This window comes from Haliaeetus albicilla, chromosome 12, assembly GCF_947461875.1.
Source record: "Haliaeetus albicilla chromosome 12, bHalAlb1.1, whole genome shotgun sequence".
NCBI classification, from domain to species: domain Eukaryota; kingdom Metazoa; phylum Chordata; class Aves; order Accipitriformes; family Accipitridae; genus Haliaeetus; species Haliaeetus albicilla.
Window position 1 is genome coordinate 25260561 of NC_091494.1, and position 21993 is coordinate 25282553.

General features: G+C 43.7%; 2 protein-coding genes across 2 annotated transcripts; both read right to left on the reverse strand.

The window, feature by feature from the left end:
* Positions 1-6679: 6679 nt before the first annotated feature.
* Positions 6680-15384, reverse strand: SELENOS (selenoprotein S). Its single transcript, XM_069798572.1, is given in 8 exon segments — positions 6680-9287; positions 11309-11387; positions 11488-11577; positions 12940-13046; positions 14623-14757; positions 14981-15227; positions 15230-15325; positions 15328-15384. Coding segments are annotated over 8 exon segments (876 nt in total). The 5' UTR covers positions 15370-15384; the 3' UTR covers positions 6680-9207.
* A 65-nt stretch (positions 15385-15449) lies between these two features.
* Positions 15450-21561, reverse strand: SNRPA1 (small nuclear ribonucleoprotein polypeptide A'). The gene is made up of 10 exons (XM_069798573.1): positions 21520-21561; positions 21407-21489; positions 20636-20783; positions 20031-20109; positions 19607-19653; positions 18842-18944; positions 18215-18294; positions 16838-16913; positions 16317-16410; positions 15450-15658 (listed from the first exon to the last, which is right to left on the reverse strand). Exons 2-10 carry the CDS (start codon positions 21486-21488, stop codon positions 15600-15602), a joined length of 768 nt encoding a protein of 255 aa, XP_069654674.1. The 5' UTR covers position 21489; positions 21520-21561; the 3' UTR covers positions 15450-15599.
* Between the last annotated feature and the right edge of the window lie 432 nt (positions 21562-21993).

A 21993-nucleotide genomic window follows, 5' to 3' on the forward strand; every position in this document is an offset into this window, starting at 1 on the left:
TAATGCGTTCACGCAGCACGTGCTCGGGTGCCAGGGGAGCGAAAGCATGAGCAGCTCTCCACTTTGTCCCACCTTGCTAATTAAACCGACCAGAAATAGGTCAGTCTGTTTCCATCCACAGGCTATAATGACTGCTTGACAGAGTGAAGACGTTAGCCGTACCGGCTGAAGACTTCTTTTTTCTTTGTCCACACTAACGCTCCAGCGTGCCTTTTATCTACAGAGTGTTTCAGCTTCAAATACTGCAGCCCCAAACCCTTGACATCTTACAGGAGAAAAAAACTCTCTGGTCTTTACAGAAGAAACGTATTTAGTACAACCCACTGACCTCCTGCTTATCGTTGTGGTTTCTTCCATTTCCTACCCATTTTTGCATCTTCAATTACAAGTCTTCCCCATTTTAGAATTTATTTATATTATGGTGTCATCCACAATGAGCTGAGAAGAAAGTCTCAGCATAATGGCAGCCAGATCCTGAGCAAGAACCGTTGCAAATGAGGATGCTGTACCAAATCAATACTGTACATTAATAAGTCAGAGCGCCATACATGACAGTTTTATGATCCTTGTACAGCAAGTAACTGTCACACTTCTGGGAACTAGCAGGTAATATCACAATCTGCTTATCTAATTAACATAATGATATGTCTTGAAAAAAATGTTTTTGTGTGGGTTTTATTGCTCTTGTGATGGTGCAATCCTCATAGACAGGTCAGCACCGATGAACTCTAGTGATGTCAGGAGCAACAAATAACACAAGGAAAGTGCCACCACGATTTATGGTATTAAACAAAAATAAAATTAAATATAAATAGAAACTAGAGAAGAAATACAAGCAATTAACAGGAAAGAAGAGCAGGAGGGTTCCTTTCAGTCACCCACAGGCAGAACACAGAAGTAGTGAGATGTATGTTTGTGGGAAGAGGAGGAGAAGAACTAAATGGCAAAAGAGAGGGAAAGGAAGAAAAGTCCAAGTTGGAACAGCCAGGAGGTGGGTAAAGCCAGGGAAGGACAGGAGCACCATTGCTTGGAAAAAACTGGCTGGAAGGTGAGAATAATTTCTGAGGCCGAGGCTGCGTGCCTTTGAGAGCTGCAGAACACTGGGCAAGGGTTATAACTGCAGCACTAGCTCGGGTGCAGCGAACGTTAACAGTTTCCCAACAGCTTCATGTGTGCTACCAGGCAGAGAAGAGATTGATGGAGATCCTCAAAAAGGCTCCTCAAAGGTTGACCACACATGAGGTGTGGAGGCATTCCCACCCTGGTCTGTGCCTGGCTGGAAGCCCCACGTTTGCTCTGACAAAGGCAGCACAAAGTTGCCTTTCTGGGACCTTCCTCTGGGGAACAGGACCCATGATCCACCTCAGTTCTTCCCTAGTAAAATAATCCCAAACTGCTATTTATACCAAGAAAACCATTTCTGCTATGCTGTCCTTCCCATCCCTTCCATATGGGGAAATACCCCCCCAACCACTACTATAATTCCTTTCTACTTCCCAGGATTTGCAATGCTTCACTATTATTTCTAACTGCTGGTGTCTTCATCCCTTCCTGCAAAGCCTGGGGTTGTCCTCAGCCTGTGCCACTCTGCACACATGGATCTTTCAAAAGCTGCTTCAAAAGGGACCTCATCAAACTCCACTCCTCCCCTCCTCCCAGAAGCCTGATCATCAGGTCCTGAAACACAGGACACCAACAGACATTCAGGCTAAAATAAAAAGGAAGGCCACTCCTTTCCAAGAGAGGGAGATGTGGCAAGTCTGTGAGCAGGAACAGGATTACTCTCAGCGTGCTCCAAATCAGCAGTAAAAATCTCCTGATTCAAGGGAAAGCCACTGTGACCTATGAATTACAGGAAAAGGCAGAGCTAGTGTGGTTAAAAGGCAATAAAAAAAGAGAAGGGTTGGGGCTGAGGAGCTGTCAGTTGGCTTCTTCCCATATAGAAAAGAAGTTAGTCATCAGAATTGAAAATTTCATGCGACTTCAGCACACATGGAAACGATGAAGTGGAGCAGCCCACTCCCGTGTTAGATCTCCTCTGCCCCGAGTTCTCATTTGGCATATTCCCACTTCCCTGCACCTCCAGAGCAATTACAGTCCTGGACCTCGCCACATGCAGGGGGTGAGCAGAGAGTGCTTGGGGAAGGGGCAGAAGGAAGGGGTGCCTCCTTGGTGCCAGGATTTAACCCGGAGAGGAGGCAAGTTTAGAGTTCACACTGCTGCCGCACGAGACCACACCACTGGCTATAAGGCCGAGACGTCCAGCTGTAAAGACGGGGTAGCACCTGTGAATACAGCGATGCTCACGCAACCTTCCTAAGCACATCAAACTGCCTTGCTTTATTTAATTTATTGTGCCAAACTCAGGTTCCAAAGTGTTAGGTGGGCAAATGCCCCTTTTACTGCTCCTGCCCCCTCCTCTGTTGTTGCATAGAGCAGCTGCTGTTTCCACCATAGGAAACAAAAAAAAAAAGGGGGGGGGGCAGATTAAGGGAAAACTTGAAGAGTATGGCTTAGTTTTTCCAGCTGAATTATAACCCTGCCATTACCTGCCTAGAGTATGTTTTTAATCTGGTTGGCGGAGAACGGTCATACTGCATAATCACATTTAAGTGCCTTCCCCCTACAGCTCTTAGTCTCAATAAATAGTTGACACTATATATTACAGCGACTATGTATTAAAAGGCATGGTATTTTTCTCATATAACACTATATACAAGCATAAACACATTTTTACGCAGCATGTTTTCTATTCTATGTGGGATTGCTTCAGGAAATATTCTGAGGGCTCTCCAAAATCTGAAGAGGATGCACATCGTGTGTGCTCCCATCCCACTCACTCCAGTTAGATTAGCACCCAGACCAGCCGGCGAGAGCCCACTTGACAGGCCCACACAGTTCAGATTCATAATCAGATTAACGAAACAGTAATCCTATTTTTAAACGATGAAAAAGCCAAGTCCTTGAAGTGGTGAGCTGTTTTGTGTGCATACAGAATAGATGTCATCCTTTTGGAATAAAGCAGCTTAATACCAAAAGAAAAAAGTTTCTTCCACATAGGGGACTCTACCCTATAGAGGAAAGAGGGACTATCTTGCATTACAACCACTTTTTTTTCCCCATCAGTTTTGATTTCCAATTTTTCCACAGTGATGAGCCCACTCCAATACTTACAGGATGTACCTTCTACAATACATATTCTTTACCATATTTTAAAATAATAGTTAAAGAAGTGGACTACTTCCCAAGTGCTCTAGAAACTTTAATTATGAATGTTCCAGTACTTAAACTGATACTTTAAAAACTACCCAGGCACTGGAAAATGAGTATACTTCATATATTCAAGGTAACAGACTCACGGTGGAAAAAATCTAGCTGGGCAACCAGCAGCATTTGTCTCTGTCACAGTTTTCCAGCACCGTTGCATTTTCCCAAATGATGCAGAAACTCCTTTCCCGGCTCCAGCACCCACTTTTTTTTTCCTCCCCATCCTCTTCTGGTCCTGCCACGGACCAGTCCCAACCTTTCCTCTCAGCTGAATCACTCACAAGATGCCCGTTCAAGGGACAAAAAAGAAATGTCACCCGTTGCTCCTTGCTGGAAAGCCAGACCAACATTGCCATCCTACGGCGCGGCCCCGCAGTGCAGCGGCCGCACCGCGCCCGGCCCGCCGGGGCCGAGGGGCTGCCCTGGGTCACCTCTGCCCTTCCCAGCCAAAGAACCGGATTTTAGGGCTTTGGAGGTGTGGGAGGGGATGGAAAACTCTCCTGCTCCCCACGCAGCTCCTCAGTTGCCAGCTCAAACCTCCTGTTCTCATCGGCTGCGTGGCTGCAGCAGCGCTGCCGTGGTGCATCGAGGCATTTGAGCTTTGCGTCACGGAGGGGAAGGTGATGTATTTTTAACGCACTACGACCAGACCAGAGTCAACAAACGGTTGAAAAAGTCTAGAACGTCTATTTAAAAAGCAAACATCAAGATGCAATATACCTAAGAAGCAGAACAGCTAACAAAGTAGCAATTACAATACCTAGGAAGCAGTAAGCCAAATTTACAGGGAACGTTACCCCCTCCAGTATGTGATAAAGTAAAGCTTTAGGAGCCAGGTTTGGGTTTGGATTTTTTGAAATTGCATCTTGTAGGCCAGCCTAACAGTAACTCCCCATTTTAACGCACGCAACAGAGCATTAGAACTAGATTGAAAGGCCAGGTATTTCAGCATATCCATTTTCCTTCCATTCTCTTTAAATAGAATTTTCTAAGTTCTTTTCCTTGCCATCCCTAGATTAACGTTACCCACAGTACCAGCTCTGAAGCTGAGCTCAGTAAGCAGCACACAGAAAGAATCTTGATTAGTTAACTATGGTAGGGACAGAGGGAAGAATGAAATTATTAATTTATCAGTGGAGATCTTGCTCCATGCTGAAAGTGCTTTTTAGCAGGTATACACTTCAAAACACAAATGATCACAGAAAAAAAATATATATCAGAGCAGCGGCTGCATACCTGCCAGCCCCTCACAACAGAAATCTGCAATGAAAATGTGTACATTCACCACCAAAACTGAGCTGAGACCTATTCCATCGCAGCCTTTGGTTGCTTCATAAAAACTGATGGAAGTTTTTGAAGTTGCTGGCTCTGGAGCTGGGAATACGGGCAGGGTGTGTGTCAGGCTTGGAACAGCTGGCTTGGAAGCTCACACAAAATCAGCTACAACGGTGCAACCGGGCCAGGACACCACCCAGCCAGCAGCCGTATGCTTTTCCTTTGTGGTTGCAGAGCTGTTCCAAAAGCTAAGCTTTCATTCCAAAAGGGGGGAAGAAAAAAAAGAAGAAAAAAAAAAAGAAAACCCCAGTCTTGAGCCCATCTAAGTCTAGACTGGCTTTTTCTACAGCTGGAAATTATATAGTTTCAGTGTTCAGCAATAGTGTGGACAGAAACATGGTGTGCCCCACTCTTGGCTAACCTGATCCCTGAAAAGGTGTCACTTTTTAGCCTGTACAAGGACAAAAATCGTCCAAAGGGTAGATTTGACCTGATGCAGAGATGTGTGCTGATGTGCAGCCAGGCTTGAAAAAACATGACCGCCAGAGATGGGAACTGCCTCGTTGAGCGCAGGAGGCATAAAGGACAGCGTTAGGATGGTTTAAATGCAGCCATTAACTGTAGTGCTGCTGGTAAGACCTACGAGAGACTGCCACGCTGGAGGCCATCCTCATTCACAGAGCTCTCTGAATGCTAATGTTCTCCTTAGTCACCTTCCTATGGAGGGGAAAAAAGACACAAAACCCAAGAAAAAACACCCCTATCTAAACACCTAAGCTGAGTATCAGCACAGTCTACGAAGGAAACCAGACTGGGCATAGAGCAACCGCAGAACAGCCTAATGCCTTGAGTTTTGAGTCAAAGTAGTACCGAACTGCATAAAACAGTAGATTTGATTTGTTAGTACTAACATTTCATACCCGCATTCAGTCTCTGCTAGGAGAGCAGTTCCTTCCAGATATGGGTGCAATTATCATTTTCGTTCACAGTGATCTTTGATTAACATGCAGGTAATTCTGGAACGCCCAGGAACAGCTCTGCAGATTCCCCATTTGCCTTCACTCCCCCAAATCCATCTTCTGTTGCTCATTATTAAGTTTCCAGTATAAGAAACATATTTTTTTAAACAACTAAGTATGCAATATCACTCTTAAAAGCTTTCCCTCATTTCACAATGTTTTTGAAAGGCATAAATAAAGCCAAATAAATTCTATGAGAGTTACAACATGGTTTTTTGTTCAGTTTTAATTCCAGTGCTCAGTATGTCCTGACGCATAGTTAAGAGAACTATGCATAAACTAGACCTCATCTACAATTTAAAGAAAACGAAAAACGTTGTTCCTCCAGTATATAAATCATCTGAAAGGCAATGAAAAATACTTAGCTGCATTTCTTGAGCAACTAACATTTTCAGGACTTTTTTGTTCCTCCGAAAACTTGCTTGATTTACAATTTTTCAATACCCAGAATAGATTACTCTTCAGTAGTTAGGTAACATACAGCAGCTTTATAGCATTGCATTAACTCTAAGTTTGTTCCCTAGCTTCTTCCAGATAAAGATATTTCCAGAACATCTGCATCAGTAGAGTAAGAGGCTTCTTGCATAACTGCTCTGAGTGGGGGGCGGGGGGGGAGAAACATCTCCTGAAGGCTTTTTAATATGATCTTTCATAATCAAGTTCTTGGGAATTCATACCAAAGTAGGAACAATGGATTCATTAAATAGTTCACTTTCACCTAATGCCTTCTGCATGCTTCACTCTTAAGCTATAAAGCAACAAGCAACCACCTTTCCATACTTGTTTGCGGTCAAGAGAGAGCTTTCTATTTGAAGTCAGAGGAAAAACCCTTCCCTTTGCTTGCGCAGGTTGTGAGCCAAAAGAGAAGTTTTACAAACCGAGGTTCTTCCTCCCACCCTGTTCAATAGCTTAGAAGTGTCTGATCAAGAAAAACTTAGGGACTTGAGGGTTAAAGTAAAAAAAATCAAGGGAGAGAGATGGTTGATGTTTTCAGAAATACATAAATCACTTCATTCTTACTGGATATGTCTTAATAAATCTTAGAATTAGGCAAAAATCCATATCCCCAGTCTCAGCCAGAAGCAAGTCTTGAGACACAGAGAAAGATTAGCATATGCTCAGTTCAGACCTGCTTATTTATTTCTTAAAATGTTTTTACTGAATTAAATCAAGCCATCCTTACCATTTTATCACCACGAGGAATTCTGCTTCTTTAAGACAACAACCTCCCCCAGCTGTTTTTCTGAAGACACCACCTCAGTCTGTTGCCTGTTTCCCCAACACAAGGGGAAAACGTTCCCCAGAGGCATGAGTAAGATAACAACTTAGTCCTCTTTAATGATGAGGAATCTTCAGATCTTGAAAATATCCTTCCCCGCCTCTATTTTTTTTGCCTTATTAAAGATTAAAACCTGAAGTTACATACACCAGTCTATGTTACAACAATGGAAATTAAGTTTACATACCAAAATTCACAGAAGACAGGAAATGAAAACTAGTTTCCATAGGAACATTAATAGCCTTCTCACTTCATCTTCTATATGCACTTGAACACACACTTCATGGGTCTAAAGCAAAAGGTTCTTTGCCTTTCCATTTCATTAGCTGGCAACTTTAAAAGTTACTAGAAACATGCTACTGTTACATTTATAGTCAGGAGAAAATCATAGATCACCTGACATACAGAGCAGTATCTATATACATATAAACAGTGTATTCAAAGTTGGCAGTCACACCTATTGATGAACACAAATATTCCAAGTGCAAGTATTTAGAATGAAGTGTTCAAGCAGCCCTAAGCTATGCTAATGGAACACTGATACATATTTTAATGCCTATATACAAGCTCAGTAACAGTAATCAGACACAGGGACAGTTCTCTGACGCTGACAGGAACTATTTCACTCTTTGTCAAGGACAGCCTGAATTTTACTCATCTGCTGCATTTTGTGCTAGAAAGCATATCAAGAGGATGAGATGTTTGGAAAGCTCATTTACGATGACCAGCTCTAACTTTATTTTCTATCCACAGTGCTGGATATAACACCAGAAGGATGAAGACCGCACACACTTCAGTTCCTTACTCCTTACAGTCCCTCACTTGCAAATTTTATACATTTGCTAGCCAGAGGCGCTTTTCAGCACAGACCACGCTCAGCTTTTATGCTGCACAAGCTGGCAGCAGAGCAAGAACGCACCTCAGCATCTAGCTGGGCTATGCAGGGCAGCTGTGCAGCGTGCAGCCAGGCTATCGGTTCCCACCCTGAGTCACGTTCAGAACAGAAGGCAGTACAAAGTTCTTAATGTCCCCGAGGCGTAGCCCTAACACTGCATTGGTAAAGCTATACACAGTCCTGCTGCCCACAACACACAGATCTCAGCGTAGTTTGTGGCTTCTCTTTTCCCTTTGAATACCTTGCAGTGTTAGAGCTGACCGCGCCTATGAATCCCCTCCTCCTCAAACCGTATTTGTCCACAGTAATTTGTAAAGAAACCCGTTCTGCTCTATTAGAGCAAAGGCCTTTGTTACCTTTTTTCTTGATTTAGATTCAAGTACAGCCGGAGTGCTTAACAACCAGTAATGCAGTCTATCCAACTTCAGAATTGCTTACTGGGGGAGGGAAGAGAATGGGGAGTTTTGCTTTTTAAACCTGGGAAAACTTGATTTGGTCTTAACCTCTTCTAAAACCATGATGTGGAAAACAGAATTCCCAAATAAAACAAAACTCGTAAAAGCCAAAAAGAACAGCTGAAAAACCCTTTTGTTTATGGAAGTAGTCAAATGAAAATAATTTCATTTGATCTCTCATCTTGCTTTATACACATTTATTGCACTAGAACATATGCCTTCTGTATAAAAAGATGCTGTAGAAAACCACAATTGTAAATAGATTTATGATTTGTTTGCAATTATATTTAATATTAATAGTATTTTGTTTTTACAAAGCAGTTGAAATTAAAAAAAAAAAAAAAAAAGAATAGCAAGAAACCCCCCATCTGCTGTCTAGCATCAGTAATCCTCACTGGTTTGTTCACCATTTATAAGGAAAACATCATTCAAGGTAGCTTGTCACAGAGACTCTTCTGCAATAACCGGCCTTTGGTGCAAATCTGTGGTGTTTGTCAGTTCACCCATTTTTTCTGAAAGTCCCTCCTCCTAAAATTCAAGGTATCTGATGATGATAATATTCTTCCCCTCTAAAGTACCTTCCAGCCAAACACAGTAAATCTGGTAACACTTGTCTAAGGATGGTAAATACCCTCATTTTACAGAGGTAAACCAAGCGTAGATAATTAAATTTGCCTGAGGCCAGTCTTTTGAATAGCCAGCCATAAAACCCAGATCTCACAATCCCAGGTGATTCACCTTGGCTAGAGACTATGCTTCCTCTCTACAGAAGAGTTTTAATTAACTGATTACACTGAAATTGTTTCTTTCTTCATCCTCTCTAAGAGGATCAGGTATTTTTCTTGTGTAGTATCAGCTTCTGCGTTACTATTTGGAAATGGTGTCAATCTGTTTTCAAAGTTAACACCTGCACTAAACCCAATCCCAAAGGAGTCACTGTGACATGCAAACCGTAGGCAGTTAGACAGTGGGTAAGATCAAGCCTGCTAGTGACATGAGACACTAGGGAGGTTAGCCTCATCCACCTGCTGATGGGCCTCTCCGGCCTGGTCTCCAGGAACAAGTTCCGCCTCCTTCTCCAGACAGGGGGTTATAGCCTAGAAGTACAGAGGAGAAATCCGTTGTATTAATATTCGTTCTCAACAGGCCTCCACCGACACACAAGGAACACAAAAATTAAACCTCACAATTACTTGCACCTCATTCATACTTACTACATAGGCAGCATTTTAAGGATGATAAAAGCAGAGAAAGTATCCAGACTTGAGATGGTTTATTTTTCTAAGTACTAACAGTATAAGCCATTGGAAAACACTCATGTTTTAATTTGATCAATTCGGATCAAATTAAATTGAAGTTAATTACCATTTAATTTCTCTAAGTCTGCACTAAAACTTTAATGCTGCTCTGCAGAGTAAACAGAGCAGCAACAGTAACTTACAGTAAACTCTGTAAGAGTGTATCTGTTCTCCAAGAGCCCCAATAGTTAGGGCCTTAAAATAATCTTTTATTCCAGTCCTACAAGGAAGGAATACTCTGAAGGTCAAAAGGTAGAACAATCCATTACTACTGTAAGATTTTTTTTTTTTTAAAGAACTTGAAAAGGCAAGTATATGCAGTAAGGCAAACAGATACTTTAGTTGGACCTCCCCTTTGCCCCCTATAGGCAACTTCATTTTACAACTATCTACTCAGGAAGATACAACTTGGCAAAGGTCCTCAATTTGTTCTGTACACCGCAAAGAAAAAGACAACCGAAAACCTAGTAGCGTTGCTAACCAAGCAGGTTTCAAAGCAACCTGTTCCACTGAAACTTCAAGCATCACCTCCATCTTTGAAGTTTTTCTCAGACTAGCCAAGTTCTGCTTTCTAGCTTAATTCAGCAGCTGAACAGTGCAGATGGTTCTTTCACTTTGTGCTGATCTACCTCATGAGAAGATCAGAGACCTGTAATTCTATAATCTGTTACTTAAGCAAAGATTTTGCTCAGGATGAAATTAGGACAGGTAGCAGCTGGAAGGGTGCCTCAACCTAGCTGCCCTGATCCTCGTTCTTAGCACAGCTATTACCCATGCATTACTCATCCCCCACAGTGGTAAATATGCAAGAGCTATAAAAGATATTTGACAGTATCAGATGTTAGACTGCACTCATATTAAACAACATAAGCTGAATCAATCGGTCAGTTCTTTCAGAAGTTGTCAACAGCTGTCAGTAAAAATATTCAAAGCAGAAATTTCAGCACTGAACTATTATTGAGGTTTAATATGTTTAATCAAGAATCTTCAGGTTTCATACATTTAATCAAGTGACTTACTTAGCACTACACCCTAAGGGGGTTTCCCTTTTAGTCTGATACAATTGAGGCTGTCTAGATGATCCCCTCCAATACGGAAAACTGTCATTAAAATATTATACCCAAACACCACTTGCAGGCATGGCACGGGCTGTTTGACTAGCTAGGAGACTAGCTGTATGGCCAATATATGGCAGCGATCCTAATGTGGGCTATGTAAGGCCATAGAAAGCAGTTCATCCATCAAGATGACTTCAGCAGTTGACAGTGAGTTTAACAATAAGACCCTCTGGCGGTTTGTGAGAGTTGGTAACAGTTTATACATCTGCAGGATTTATATATTCAATAGGTCATTACTGTCATAACTGATAAATAAGGTCACAATTTGTGTAATGAAGTCTTTCATCTGCCTGAATCTATATAATACAAAGTAAAATACCTCTTCCTGCATTTACTTAGTACTACAGGTGGTTGAAAGACAGACCAGATATTAAATTATAGGACTTTTAGAGTAATGGGGGAGGGATCCCAGAAATATTGTAAGAATCTATAATTTTAAGTCACAAAAATCTCAGTAAATTATAGCAAAAACATTTACATGAAAACTGAAACACTGTTTCCCCAGGGAAAAGCACCATAGAATCTTCCTGCTAGGTTTTGCACAAAGTGCAAAGCAGGCCATGCTGCTCAGAAGCAAAGAGCACGTTTGTAAGGCATGTTTTGTTTCCCCCTTGAAGAGAAAAAATATGTGCAATGACTATGTACGCAGCTGGATAAATGCTCTGTTTCAAGCTCAGGATATCTTAAGGATTTCATACTTACCACCTCCTCGCAAGGGCTTTTTGTTTGGTTTAGATTTCGGGACTGCTGATGAGGTGGAGGCACCAGATTCTACTTCTTGCTGTTCACAAAAGCAAAAGTTACTCAGAATTTAATCAATATGAATTTCAGCTAACCTAATCACATAAACATAATTGTCACCCGATTAACACAGTTGTTACCTGATTCAGTTTCAGGTTTCCTTTATAGCTTTTTCCTTCTTGCATACTTTCCCACATTGCTATCTTCTGCCTTCGTTTCTCTTCTTCAAGCTAAGAAACAAAACCAGGATATGCAAGACTAAGATTTCAGAACTAACAGAATTGCCACTGCTACATAAATAGCTACAGCAGACTCATCAAAAACCAAGGGATCTATCTTTATCTGATGCAGTATCTCCAAGCTTATAGAAGCATTTACTTTTTTAAACACCGTCTTCCCAACCACAGAACAACCACCCCTCCCCAATATACACAGACTCTGCAGCTTCTTTTGACCACTTGGTGCTTTAAAACATTTTGAAAGTAAAACAGAACCAAGTGGTAAGCTTAAATCCTGAGTTTATAAAAAGTACTAAGTAAAGAATATTGCACGTGACAGTAATTTAATGCACAACATAGGGTTCCGCAGAAGAAAATGTGTTTTTCAAATGAACAAGGCAGCCAGCTACATATTTACATCCCATTATACATTATCAACAGTCTCCCAGCTCTCTTCTAAAGCAATTTATCCACAAAACCAAATAAATTAGTGGTTAAGACAGACTGCCACCTTCTCAACAAATAGAAAGGAAACAAGGTAGCTACTCCACCCAGTCAAAGAAAGCAAAGCTCCCCGAGTCCAAGCACACTAGACCTAGACTTCCTACATAGTGGGTATTTTCTTCCACAATACAACTTTTCTATACTGAGGTCTGAATGTATCTGACTGCAAAAGTAAAAATAGAAGGAGAGCTGGGATAAATGAGCAATATTATTGCTATGCTGGTCACATCCACTTTTCTACGCTGCCGCACATAGCAATATGCTATTCCTCATTACCTCAAGCTGTAGTTCAAACCATCAAATTACAGCAATGCTAAGCTACATTTCTAAGAACTTATATTTGCCCTTAAGAACAGAAAATACACATATGCAGTAGTACAGTTAATCTAAATGCCAGTAAATCCCCTCCAGCCATTCATTGTGCATATAACTAAGTTTCTGCAGGTACAGTTTTACCTGTAAAGAAAAAAGAAAAAAGGCCCACAGTGTCCCACGCACACAGTTACTTGCAGAGAAGCAAGTGCCACAGAAATTACTTACTTCAGGAAGGAGCAGAATACTACGCATATCAATCGTTCTAATCAATGAAGAGCATCAAGACATCAGGTCCACACAGCAAGCATATAAGTATATGCTTGCATCACTGGAGGTCCATCATGATACCTACTGTCCATTATTGCTCCGTGGATCAAACCATTTCAGAAGTGGTCCACATAAAGGAGGGGGGGAAAAGCCCACCACCCACATTCTAGCAGAGAGAGCGAGTCTCCTATCCTTCTGGCATCTAGCATGGAATAAACCTTTCTGTAAAAGCAGCAAAGTACTCCATGACAAATTTATGAGTTAAAGAAAGAAATGCTCTCTGATTACCTGTCTTTGTTTTTCTTTGTATCTTTCTGCTTGTGCATTCAACTCCTCTTGCATTCTGAGGCGAGCTGCTGCCAAAGCTTCCTGCCTTCTTACCACCATGTCAGGTTCTAGGAAATTGGGAAAGAGTTTGCAAAGGTATTCAAAATAAATTCTAGATGGTCTCCTCAAAGAATTGTAATAAGAAAAGGCTTGCATCTCTCCCTGCAGCTGTTTTGCAGAAAATTACAGCTCAAGTTCAGTTTCCAGCTAATCTTTTACAGTAATTTATATGCTGATTGAAATTTCTTAATATTTTAATATTTTTAGAGCAATTACTTTAATGGGATTTTAAGGAATAAGGACACCGATGCAACAGACCCACAAAAAGTTAAAATTCACATGTCTAGGACATTTGCTTCTGTTTCTGAAGGATTTGTTCAATACAAATAATTTCAGAAATATCACCCATTCTTTGCAGGGATTCCATTTTTACCCAGAGAACTTCTTTTACGCAGAAGCATGAAGCAACCAGCCCACATTCACTCCTACTCCTTCTGGCAATTGGTCCTGCTTGTTTCATTATGGCAGCAAAGCCACAGATTTAACATGCTCCATCAGCAGAGAAATTACTTACAAATATCACACATATCTCAAGAGAAAACTGGCAGTCTCAGAAAATCTACACTGAGTCACCACTCCTCTTCATGACTGGCCTTTAGAAGTCAAAAGAAAAATGATTCCCAAACAAAGGCAAATATTGCTCTCTTTTTTCCAGTAGCTGAAGTATCTTCACATTTGTTTGTCTCCTTATGTTTGCTATGATCCAGTGATGAATATGTAAAAAAAATTTCAGTACATTCAGTAATTTCATTTTATAGGCAGTTTTGGCAATTAAAATCAAGATTTAATTAGCATTACAAAAGAACACCGGTAGGATAAGGGCATGCAAGTAATATTTTCTGGGGCCCCATGTACTGCCATGCCAACATGCCAAAGGAATCAGTGCCAAGCAGTTACTGTTTTGGCAGATCCACAAGCACAGCCTGTGCTTTACAGCAGCAAGTCTCTAAATGAGGCAGGATTGTGACTGTAAGGTTTACAACGTATGCCACACTTGATTAGATAACACAGACGAGAGGCAGTTACACCCCAAATGTACACAATTCTACCAGAGTAGGAACTGTGAAGGAATAACTGGAAGGAGAGAGAGAGATGATGAATGTTAATAAAAAATTAATATTGATCAAAAGATTTTCCCCCAATATTTAGATTTGGATGTTTTGGGTTTTGGTAAGTCTAAAAGTTATTTGATAACTGACCACAGCTAATTTTAACCACCTTTCCCTCAGCTCCTGCACCGCTATTCCCTTGTTCTGGAACACCCCGCTCCTTCGTGCCCAACCACGTTGCTCTGGGACACAGCCTTCCTCGACAACCTTTTCAAAACACTTCTCTCGGCCCAACCTTTCCCCAGCAATCTCTCCAGTAACACAATCTGTACGCTTTCGCGGGCCCAAACAGTTATCCTGAGCATTGCTTACTGTTAAAGCCCATCGGAACTGATCTCTTTTTGGCTGTTAATAAATACTCTCTGTGTGTGGATCTGAGCAGCTGTCGGACGCCCCATCGCGACTGCTAGCAGGAACCTAGAAGGGACACAAGCACCACCCTACGCAGCTCTAGAGCCAGCAAAGATTTACTCACCCACAGCTGCGTCAGCTGCTCCCGGCTGGCTGCTCGGCCTGGCCGCCAGGCTCTGCGATATCTTCTGGATGAGGAGATAGATGGCGACGGCGGCCAAGAGGATGTACCAGCCATAGCTGGACAGCAGGGAGCCCGCTGGGACGGGGACAAGCCGTAGGTGAGAGCAGGCTGCGGGGGAGGGAGGGGGGGAGGGGGGAAGGAGCCCACCCAGCCAGGAGGCGAGAAAGCGGGAGGACGCCCGGGCGGGACCCGGCTCCTCTCAGCGGGCAGGCGAGGCCGCCGGGCTCCCCTCAGCCCCGCCACCCCCGCCCTCGCCTCCCCTCAGCCCGGGACGCCCCCGGCCCCGGCGGCCCCTCACCCGTGTGCTGCAGGAACTCGAGGCCCCCCCGCCCCAGCGCCCCTTGGCCGGGGCCCGCCGCCGGCCCGCCGGCCCCCAGCTCCATCGCCCGACGCCGCCGACGCCGCCTCACGTCCGGGAGCCGCCCCTCGCGCCCGCCGGCTGTGCCAATCACCGCCCTCCTCGTCCTCCGCCCCCTCGGAGCCAGAGAACCAACCAGGATGCGAGGCTTCCCCTCCCGGGCCAGTGGGAAGGTGGCAGAGTAAAGACGGCGGGGTCACGCTGGCTATGCCGGCCAACGAGAGGAGAGGGGAAGGGCGCAAGAGAGCCAATCAGGGTGTGGAGGAAAAGCTCCCCCCCCCCCTCCCCAGCCGCCATGGCCGCCCCGTCACCACAGCCCCGGCCGCCATGGCCGTGCCCCCCCCCCCCCCGCCCCGCTCTGCCGGCGGCCCGGCGCTCGGCCGGGGCAGGGGACGCCGCACCAAGGGGAGAAAAAGGAAACGTTCGTTTATTGAACGCCGAAATGAGCGAGGAGAGGGTACGGGGGGCGGGGGGGGCTGAGCCCCGCTGGAGGGAGAAGAGCGGGTCGGCAGGAGGGGGCTGGTGGGGAGACGCGATGGAGCTCGGGCAGGGCCTGCGCCTAAGATCCGTTGGGAACCGTGTCTTCTTCCATTTCTTCTTCAGCGTCCTCCGAGGGGCCTGAAAGGACACGTCAAGAGTTTTAGGGGCAGTTATGGCAAAACGTCATGTTTTCTTTCCTGCACAGAACGCATTCATCTTCACCCCTCTGAAGAGCGGCAGTAGTAACATGAACTCTTAAAAAACACTACAGAAAGAAAAATCTGCCTAGCGCTAATGTACAGAAAACAGGCAATACTGCCAGCCTGCAGTTAAGATTTGTCCATGCAGAGACCTCTCGGAGACACACTTCTGTACCGCCCCCGGAGGCACTAACGCCCAGAACAACAGAGTCCAGATATACTTTGTAATTAATCTCTTTTTTTTTTTTTTTTTTTTTTTTTTTTTTGGTAGGATAACTGGCATGAACTGTTCAGGAGTTAGCCAATACAGTGAAGCACTTGGGGCTGACGTTTGGCACCTTGCTCTCAAGGGAGTCCAGGTAACACCCCTGAACTGCACACTAGAGGCCAGGCAGATAATACTCCAGTCACAGAGCCTTATGGATATGGTCCACAGTCATTCTGATGATAAAGTTACACTCATTATAAAGTTTTTTCAACTCCCTAACTCCTTGGTCCTTCCAATGTAACTCCCTGAGATCGCATAAAACCTCAGGAAGCAATAAAGAGAGGTAGATTCTATCTGGGAAATGAACATAATATAAGTATAGAGTGACCTGATTTTCGTTCTCTGCCAGGAATCTGACCAGCCTGTAGTAAGCCTTTCAGTCGCTCCACTTCAGCCAAAGTCGTGGCATTTGCTATAGCAGTCTAAAAAACAGACAAAAGAATACAATGAATCTTCACATACAGTATGTCAGTCTGTTTAGAATGAACATAAGAACAAGATTTTTTCCAGTCAAGTGACGCTAAGCTTCTATAGAAAGTTCTACAAAATTCTACAAAGGACAAAGCACAATCTCACTCTTTCCCGCCCCCCCCCTATTAAACAAGCTGCTGTATCCTGGGAGAATTCTTAAGCTAAGACCAACGTTACATTTAAACTCTCAAAAACCAGATAAGTCATAACAGAAGAAAAATGACAGAAAAAGCACCTAAACCAAAGTTAGGACACACCGCTCTATTCGTCTGAACAGAGTCAGCAGTAGCCAGGAGGAAGCAAACATTTGTTCAGTTTGGATCCATGACCGTTTTTCTCCTCCAGTTTTGCCTGCACGTGCTATCCTGACATATTTACCTTAATTGCCTCAACATCCCCTGGGGAGGGCCCAGCTTTCTTTTTGTCAGTTGGCAGACCAGCACCTGGATTGAAGCTTCAAAGGAAAAATAAAGGCCCATTACACCCTTTGAAGAGTATGTGCTTCTCTAACTTCCAAACTAGGTTTGGAAGCATTTCATTCAATCAAGTGTAGTATCTTATCTTTGTTAACAAACTGATACAGTGAAGAATTACCTCCTTCAGAAACACCAGCAACTTGTCCTTGCTGTCCCATTTCCCGCCCCCCTTTTCATCTGCTCATAAAGAGAGGCAGACCTTAACTTTATAAATTAAGCCATTGACAAAAGCTGTTCAATTTGGATGTTGTTGAACACTCAAGGTGGGCTGTTGCCACTACAAAAGCAGGGTGGATAAATACAGAGTAACTGAAATAGGGTTTCCTGTTCTTGTATGTCTAGTATGATATTACAACAGCCTATATTAAAGCCTACACTAGACCGGACGTAATCTTAACACTCAAAAGAAAAAGGTTAGCTGCTGCTGCTTTAAGGAAAAAAAAAAAAAAAAAAAAAAAAAGAAAAATCTGTAGTCTGTGAAAATGGATGTAATCAACTGGAAAGAATTTCCTGAAGTGCTGACCCAGCATCAGAGTACTGCAACCTCTTCTGCAGCTATAGAAAGATTTTCTTCATATCTGTTTATTGAGCTATTTAGTTCAATCACCTACTTGTTCTAAAAACTATCACAGACTTGAACTCCTTTCCACTCATAAACTAGAGCTAGAGTCCATCTGTTACAGTTTTAAATGCTAAATACCTTCAAGGGTTTTTTTAATTTAACTATGAATTTGGAAATGCTGTTGCTATACATGATCCGAATTCTGACTTCCAAACGGGCTGATGAAAGATTAAACAAAACATATGATGCACCACTTAAGAATTAAACTAAATAAACATATATTTGTAATAGCTTAACTAAAGATTTTCATCTGCATTTATCCTCCTAACTACATCAGATTTTACAGTTTGTATGTCCTGGCAAAACAAAAAATTTTAGTTACCAATCATCTAGGGGGAAAAAAACTCCACAACCAACCCAAAATAAACAATGGCCACCTCTCTACAGTTAAATAACAAAAAGAAAAAAGTCAAATTAAGGTTTCCTGCTTGCTGACTTAAATCAATCCACCCTGACCCAATATCTCTTTCAAAAATATTTCTGAGATGTATTCACCACCATCCAAAAATAGGGATGCTTGGACAAGGTACTTCTGGCTACCAAATCTTTCAAGGCATCCTGCCAGTAGCTATTTCAGTTTGCTGCCTAATACCGCACACAAAGAAAGTGGTGTTTCTGAAGGAGAATGCCAGTGTAAATTTGTTTTTTTTATCTTACGTTTTTGATCTCCTGGCAATATCCTTTGCAAGCTGTGCACCCCGTTTGCCCTTGAACATTTTCTCTGCCTCCTGTCGCTCCTACAGCGATACCACACACACAAAGTTAATTTAAGAACATTGCATTTTGCAAAGCTTCTGTCTTTGCAAAGAAAGATGCTTTGGCTCATCTTCATCAGTGAACATTGGTATGTGGAGACCAGATGTAAGAACAAGCACATAAACATTGCCCAAAGGCTCAGACTCAAGGCGTATCAACCTAGTGCTCTTAAAAGTAAGAACTCTTTCCCACACTCATCTTCACTGAAAGCAGAGGGCTCTGTTGCGATTGCTCATTCCTTTCTCTAGAGGTCTGTCTTTCTACCAACACCAGAGGGCCAGAAAAAAATCAGACTAAACAAGCAAAGGTAGTAAAACTTAATTAAATGTAATTAAACAGACTATATCCTTAACAGAATGAAACCATGAAAGAAAACAAACAGCATGTTTTAGAGCCACTTATGATATATAGTTTCAATAAAATTCACAACTACGGCAAAAAGCTCACTGTTACCACTGAATTTTCAAGAATGTAACAAGAAAAAAAAAGGTATTCATCTTGTGCTGAATCAAAAGAAAGTAGACTTACTTTGAGTTTCACTTTTTGAAAATCCAGCACTCTGACCTGGGGAACTTTGTGGATTACATACAATCTGTAATGCTTCTTATTTGTTACAGGATTCCTTAAAATGCTACAAAGTAAATAAAGGTTATAAAGAGGTTCTGCGCACTTGAAATATATTTTAAAAATGCATTCCTGTACCTCCTGCTATAACAGAAAGACCATTAAATAAGCCTAGTGACAGTGTTCTTTCGTATTTTGAAAATTATAGTAAAAACTTGCACTTTATTTTATCAGTTAAGTAGATTTTACTGAAGAAGAACATAAAGAATAACCTCAAAATATTTTAAAAAAACCCAACAAATAACTAAACCTTCACATTTCCTACCTGGACTCTGATCAACTGAAAAATCACAGGACAAATTGCTTTTCTTTTTTTGTCCCTCACATGGAATGTAACATTACTGAAAAGTTATTGTTTACGTGTATTTTAAAGTATTTTGTAACAACAGTTTAAACCTTTGGGTTCTAGGTTTTTAAAGCTTAAGGTTACTTCAATGCTTGCGTATTGGTTTATAGAGATTTTACATCTCATTGGTCTGTCTGTCAGTAATATAAAGCCTCACCCCTTAAATACCAGGTATTTCTGAAGTGTAGTGGAAACATTGTTTATCGATTCAATTTTTAGACATAAAGAATCTGTCACAGCTGATAAAAAGGAGAGCATTCCAGATCAAAGCAAAGAGCCAGGCCAGCAGAGAAAGAGTAGCTTTTCTCTTCATGATTACATACCTCAGGTAAGTCAATGATTTAATAGTTGATAACGGATCCAGTTCACCCTACGTAATGGGAACACAGTAAGAAATCCTAAGTCCATTTAGTGAAAATCAAACATTTGAAAACAAAGTTCCTGAACTCATATCTATTTTAGAGACCAATTAGAATTACTAACTGGTACTAATTAGAACTACTGCAATTAGTTTAACAGGAAACCTACTAAGACTTTGTGACTGCTGTTCCACTGCATGCTGCAAATCATGTTCATTAAAATATGTACACCATTAACTACTACCTAAACCATAAGATAATACTCTAAAGAAAAAGAATGAACTATTACCAAAAGCATATGACACTACTCTCAGGAAAAAGGTTAATTAGAAAGATGACAAACACAAAATTTAAGCTTGTTTAGATTTATCCTGCATTGATAGCTTACCAATTCAGCAATGTTGTTGTTGGTAAGAATGAGCTCCGTCAGGCTGGGCAGAGCCTGTTCAAGGCTTTCACCAATCCGACTAAAGAAGAACAAAACCCAAAGGTTTAACTTAGGCCAGAAATTACCAACGGTGAAAAGACATGCAGAAATACGGTAACATAGAGGATCCCCCTGTAAAATAACCCAGTCTGACACTGTCAGAAGTTTGGGTTAGCATCCATTACAATACTTTTCCTAATAAAGCTGGCAATAAATGCCAGCCATCGCTGTAAGATTATTAGGTGCAATACAAGATTTATGTTCATTCACTTTCAGATATCCCAGTTTTCTTGTCTTTATGGGAATGATTACTGAAATCCAAAGTTCTGGCCAAATTCCAAACTTTGCATCTCATTGTCCTGTCTGAAAAACAAAGGCTGACTTTTGTGCCGAACAAGGCAGGAAACTCAAAGAGGACCTATACAGTGCTCAGTGCTGATTTTTTTTTTTTTCATAAACCAAACACTTCTACACCTACCCAGCACTGCAAGTTGCACGCACACTTCTCTCCCAAGAACACTTTCCTCCATGCAAGGGCCCCATCTAGCCAAAATACAGCCACTTACCAAATCCTATTGTTATTCATCAGAAGAGTTTTCAGCCTTCTCAATAGAGGGAATCCATCCAGTTTACGGATCTCATTGTCGGAGAAATCAATTGCATCAAATTGGTCCAGAGTGGCACCCAAGTTCTCAATAACAGGGATCTTATAGCCTGGGGAGAGAGTGCAAGACAGGAATCAGATGGTGCCTACAGCAGAGCAGCACAAAGCAAGAGACAGAGTGCATAGGGGGACTATCTGGATGGACTGAGAATGCAGACAGCCTCACTCAAAACACCTCCAGAACGACTCTGCTCCACATTGCTCACAGGCCAAACTCTCCCTCTCAAAGCCAACCGCCCCGGCAGCCTTTTCAAAGCATCCCTCTTCCCCCCTCTCAGCAAACACCTCAGGTCCCTCCCTCTATGTGACCCCCTCAGCCCAAACCCGCCTTTCTGGAACATCCCTCGTGTGCCCCACCCCACCACTGCAGGCTCCTCCTACATCTCCCCCAAATTCCCCTTCCACCTCCCCCCCCATTCCCCTGCCACTGGAGCCTCTTTAACAACCCCCAAGCCCCCCCCGGCCATTGCAGGTCCCTCCAGCAACCTCCCCCCGGCTTCCCCCGTCCTGGGGCAGCCCCTCCTCCCGTTGCAAGCCCCGGGTCCCATCACGGGCCCCAGAGGCCTCAGCCCCCCCGCAGGCCCCTTCCCGGCACAGGCCGCACCGCCTGCCCCCACTCCCCCGCCCCCGCCCAAGCCCAAGCCCCAGCCCCAGCCCCGCCGAGCCCGCGCACCGCGCAGGTCGAGCTCGCGGTCGCGGACGGCGTTGGTGTACTGCGCCGCCTGCTCGATCAACTCCGCCGTCAGCTTCACCATCCCGCCGAGCTCCGCCGGGTCCCGCCGAGCTCCGCCGGGTCCCGCCGCGCCGTCCGCTCCGCTCCGCTCCGCGCCTCTGCCAGGCCGCGCCGCGCCGCGCCAGGCCAATTCGCCGAGCGCCGAGCCGCGCCAGGCCGATCAGCCGAGCGCCGAGGCAGCGAGAGGCAGGCACCGCCCCGCGGCCCGCCCTCTCCTCCCCGCCTCCTCCGCGGGCTGGGGGGAGCGGGGCGGCAGCGGCGGCCTCCCCCCGCCCCAGGCCCGGCGGCCTCGGCTCCTCCACCTGCCCCACCTGCCCCGGCAGCCCGGTGCCGGCAGGCCCAGTCGGAGGGTTCCGAGGGCGCTGCGCCCTGACGGGGAGCAGGGGCGATCCTGCAGCTCCCCGCCCCAGCCAGGCCGTTCTCCTCCGCCCTCGGTCCCCTCCTCAATCTCACCCCCTTCGAGCTCTTTTCACGGTAATTTTCCGTGCGGTTGAAACCTCACGGCTGCAGGGAGGGCCGGGGCCGGG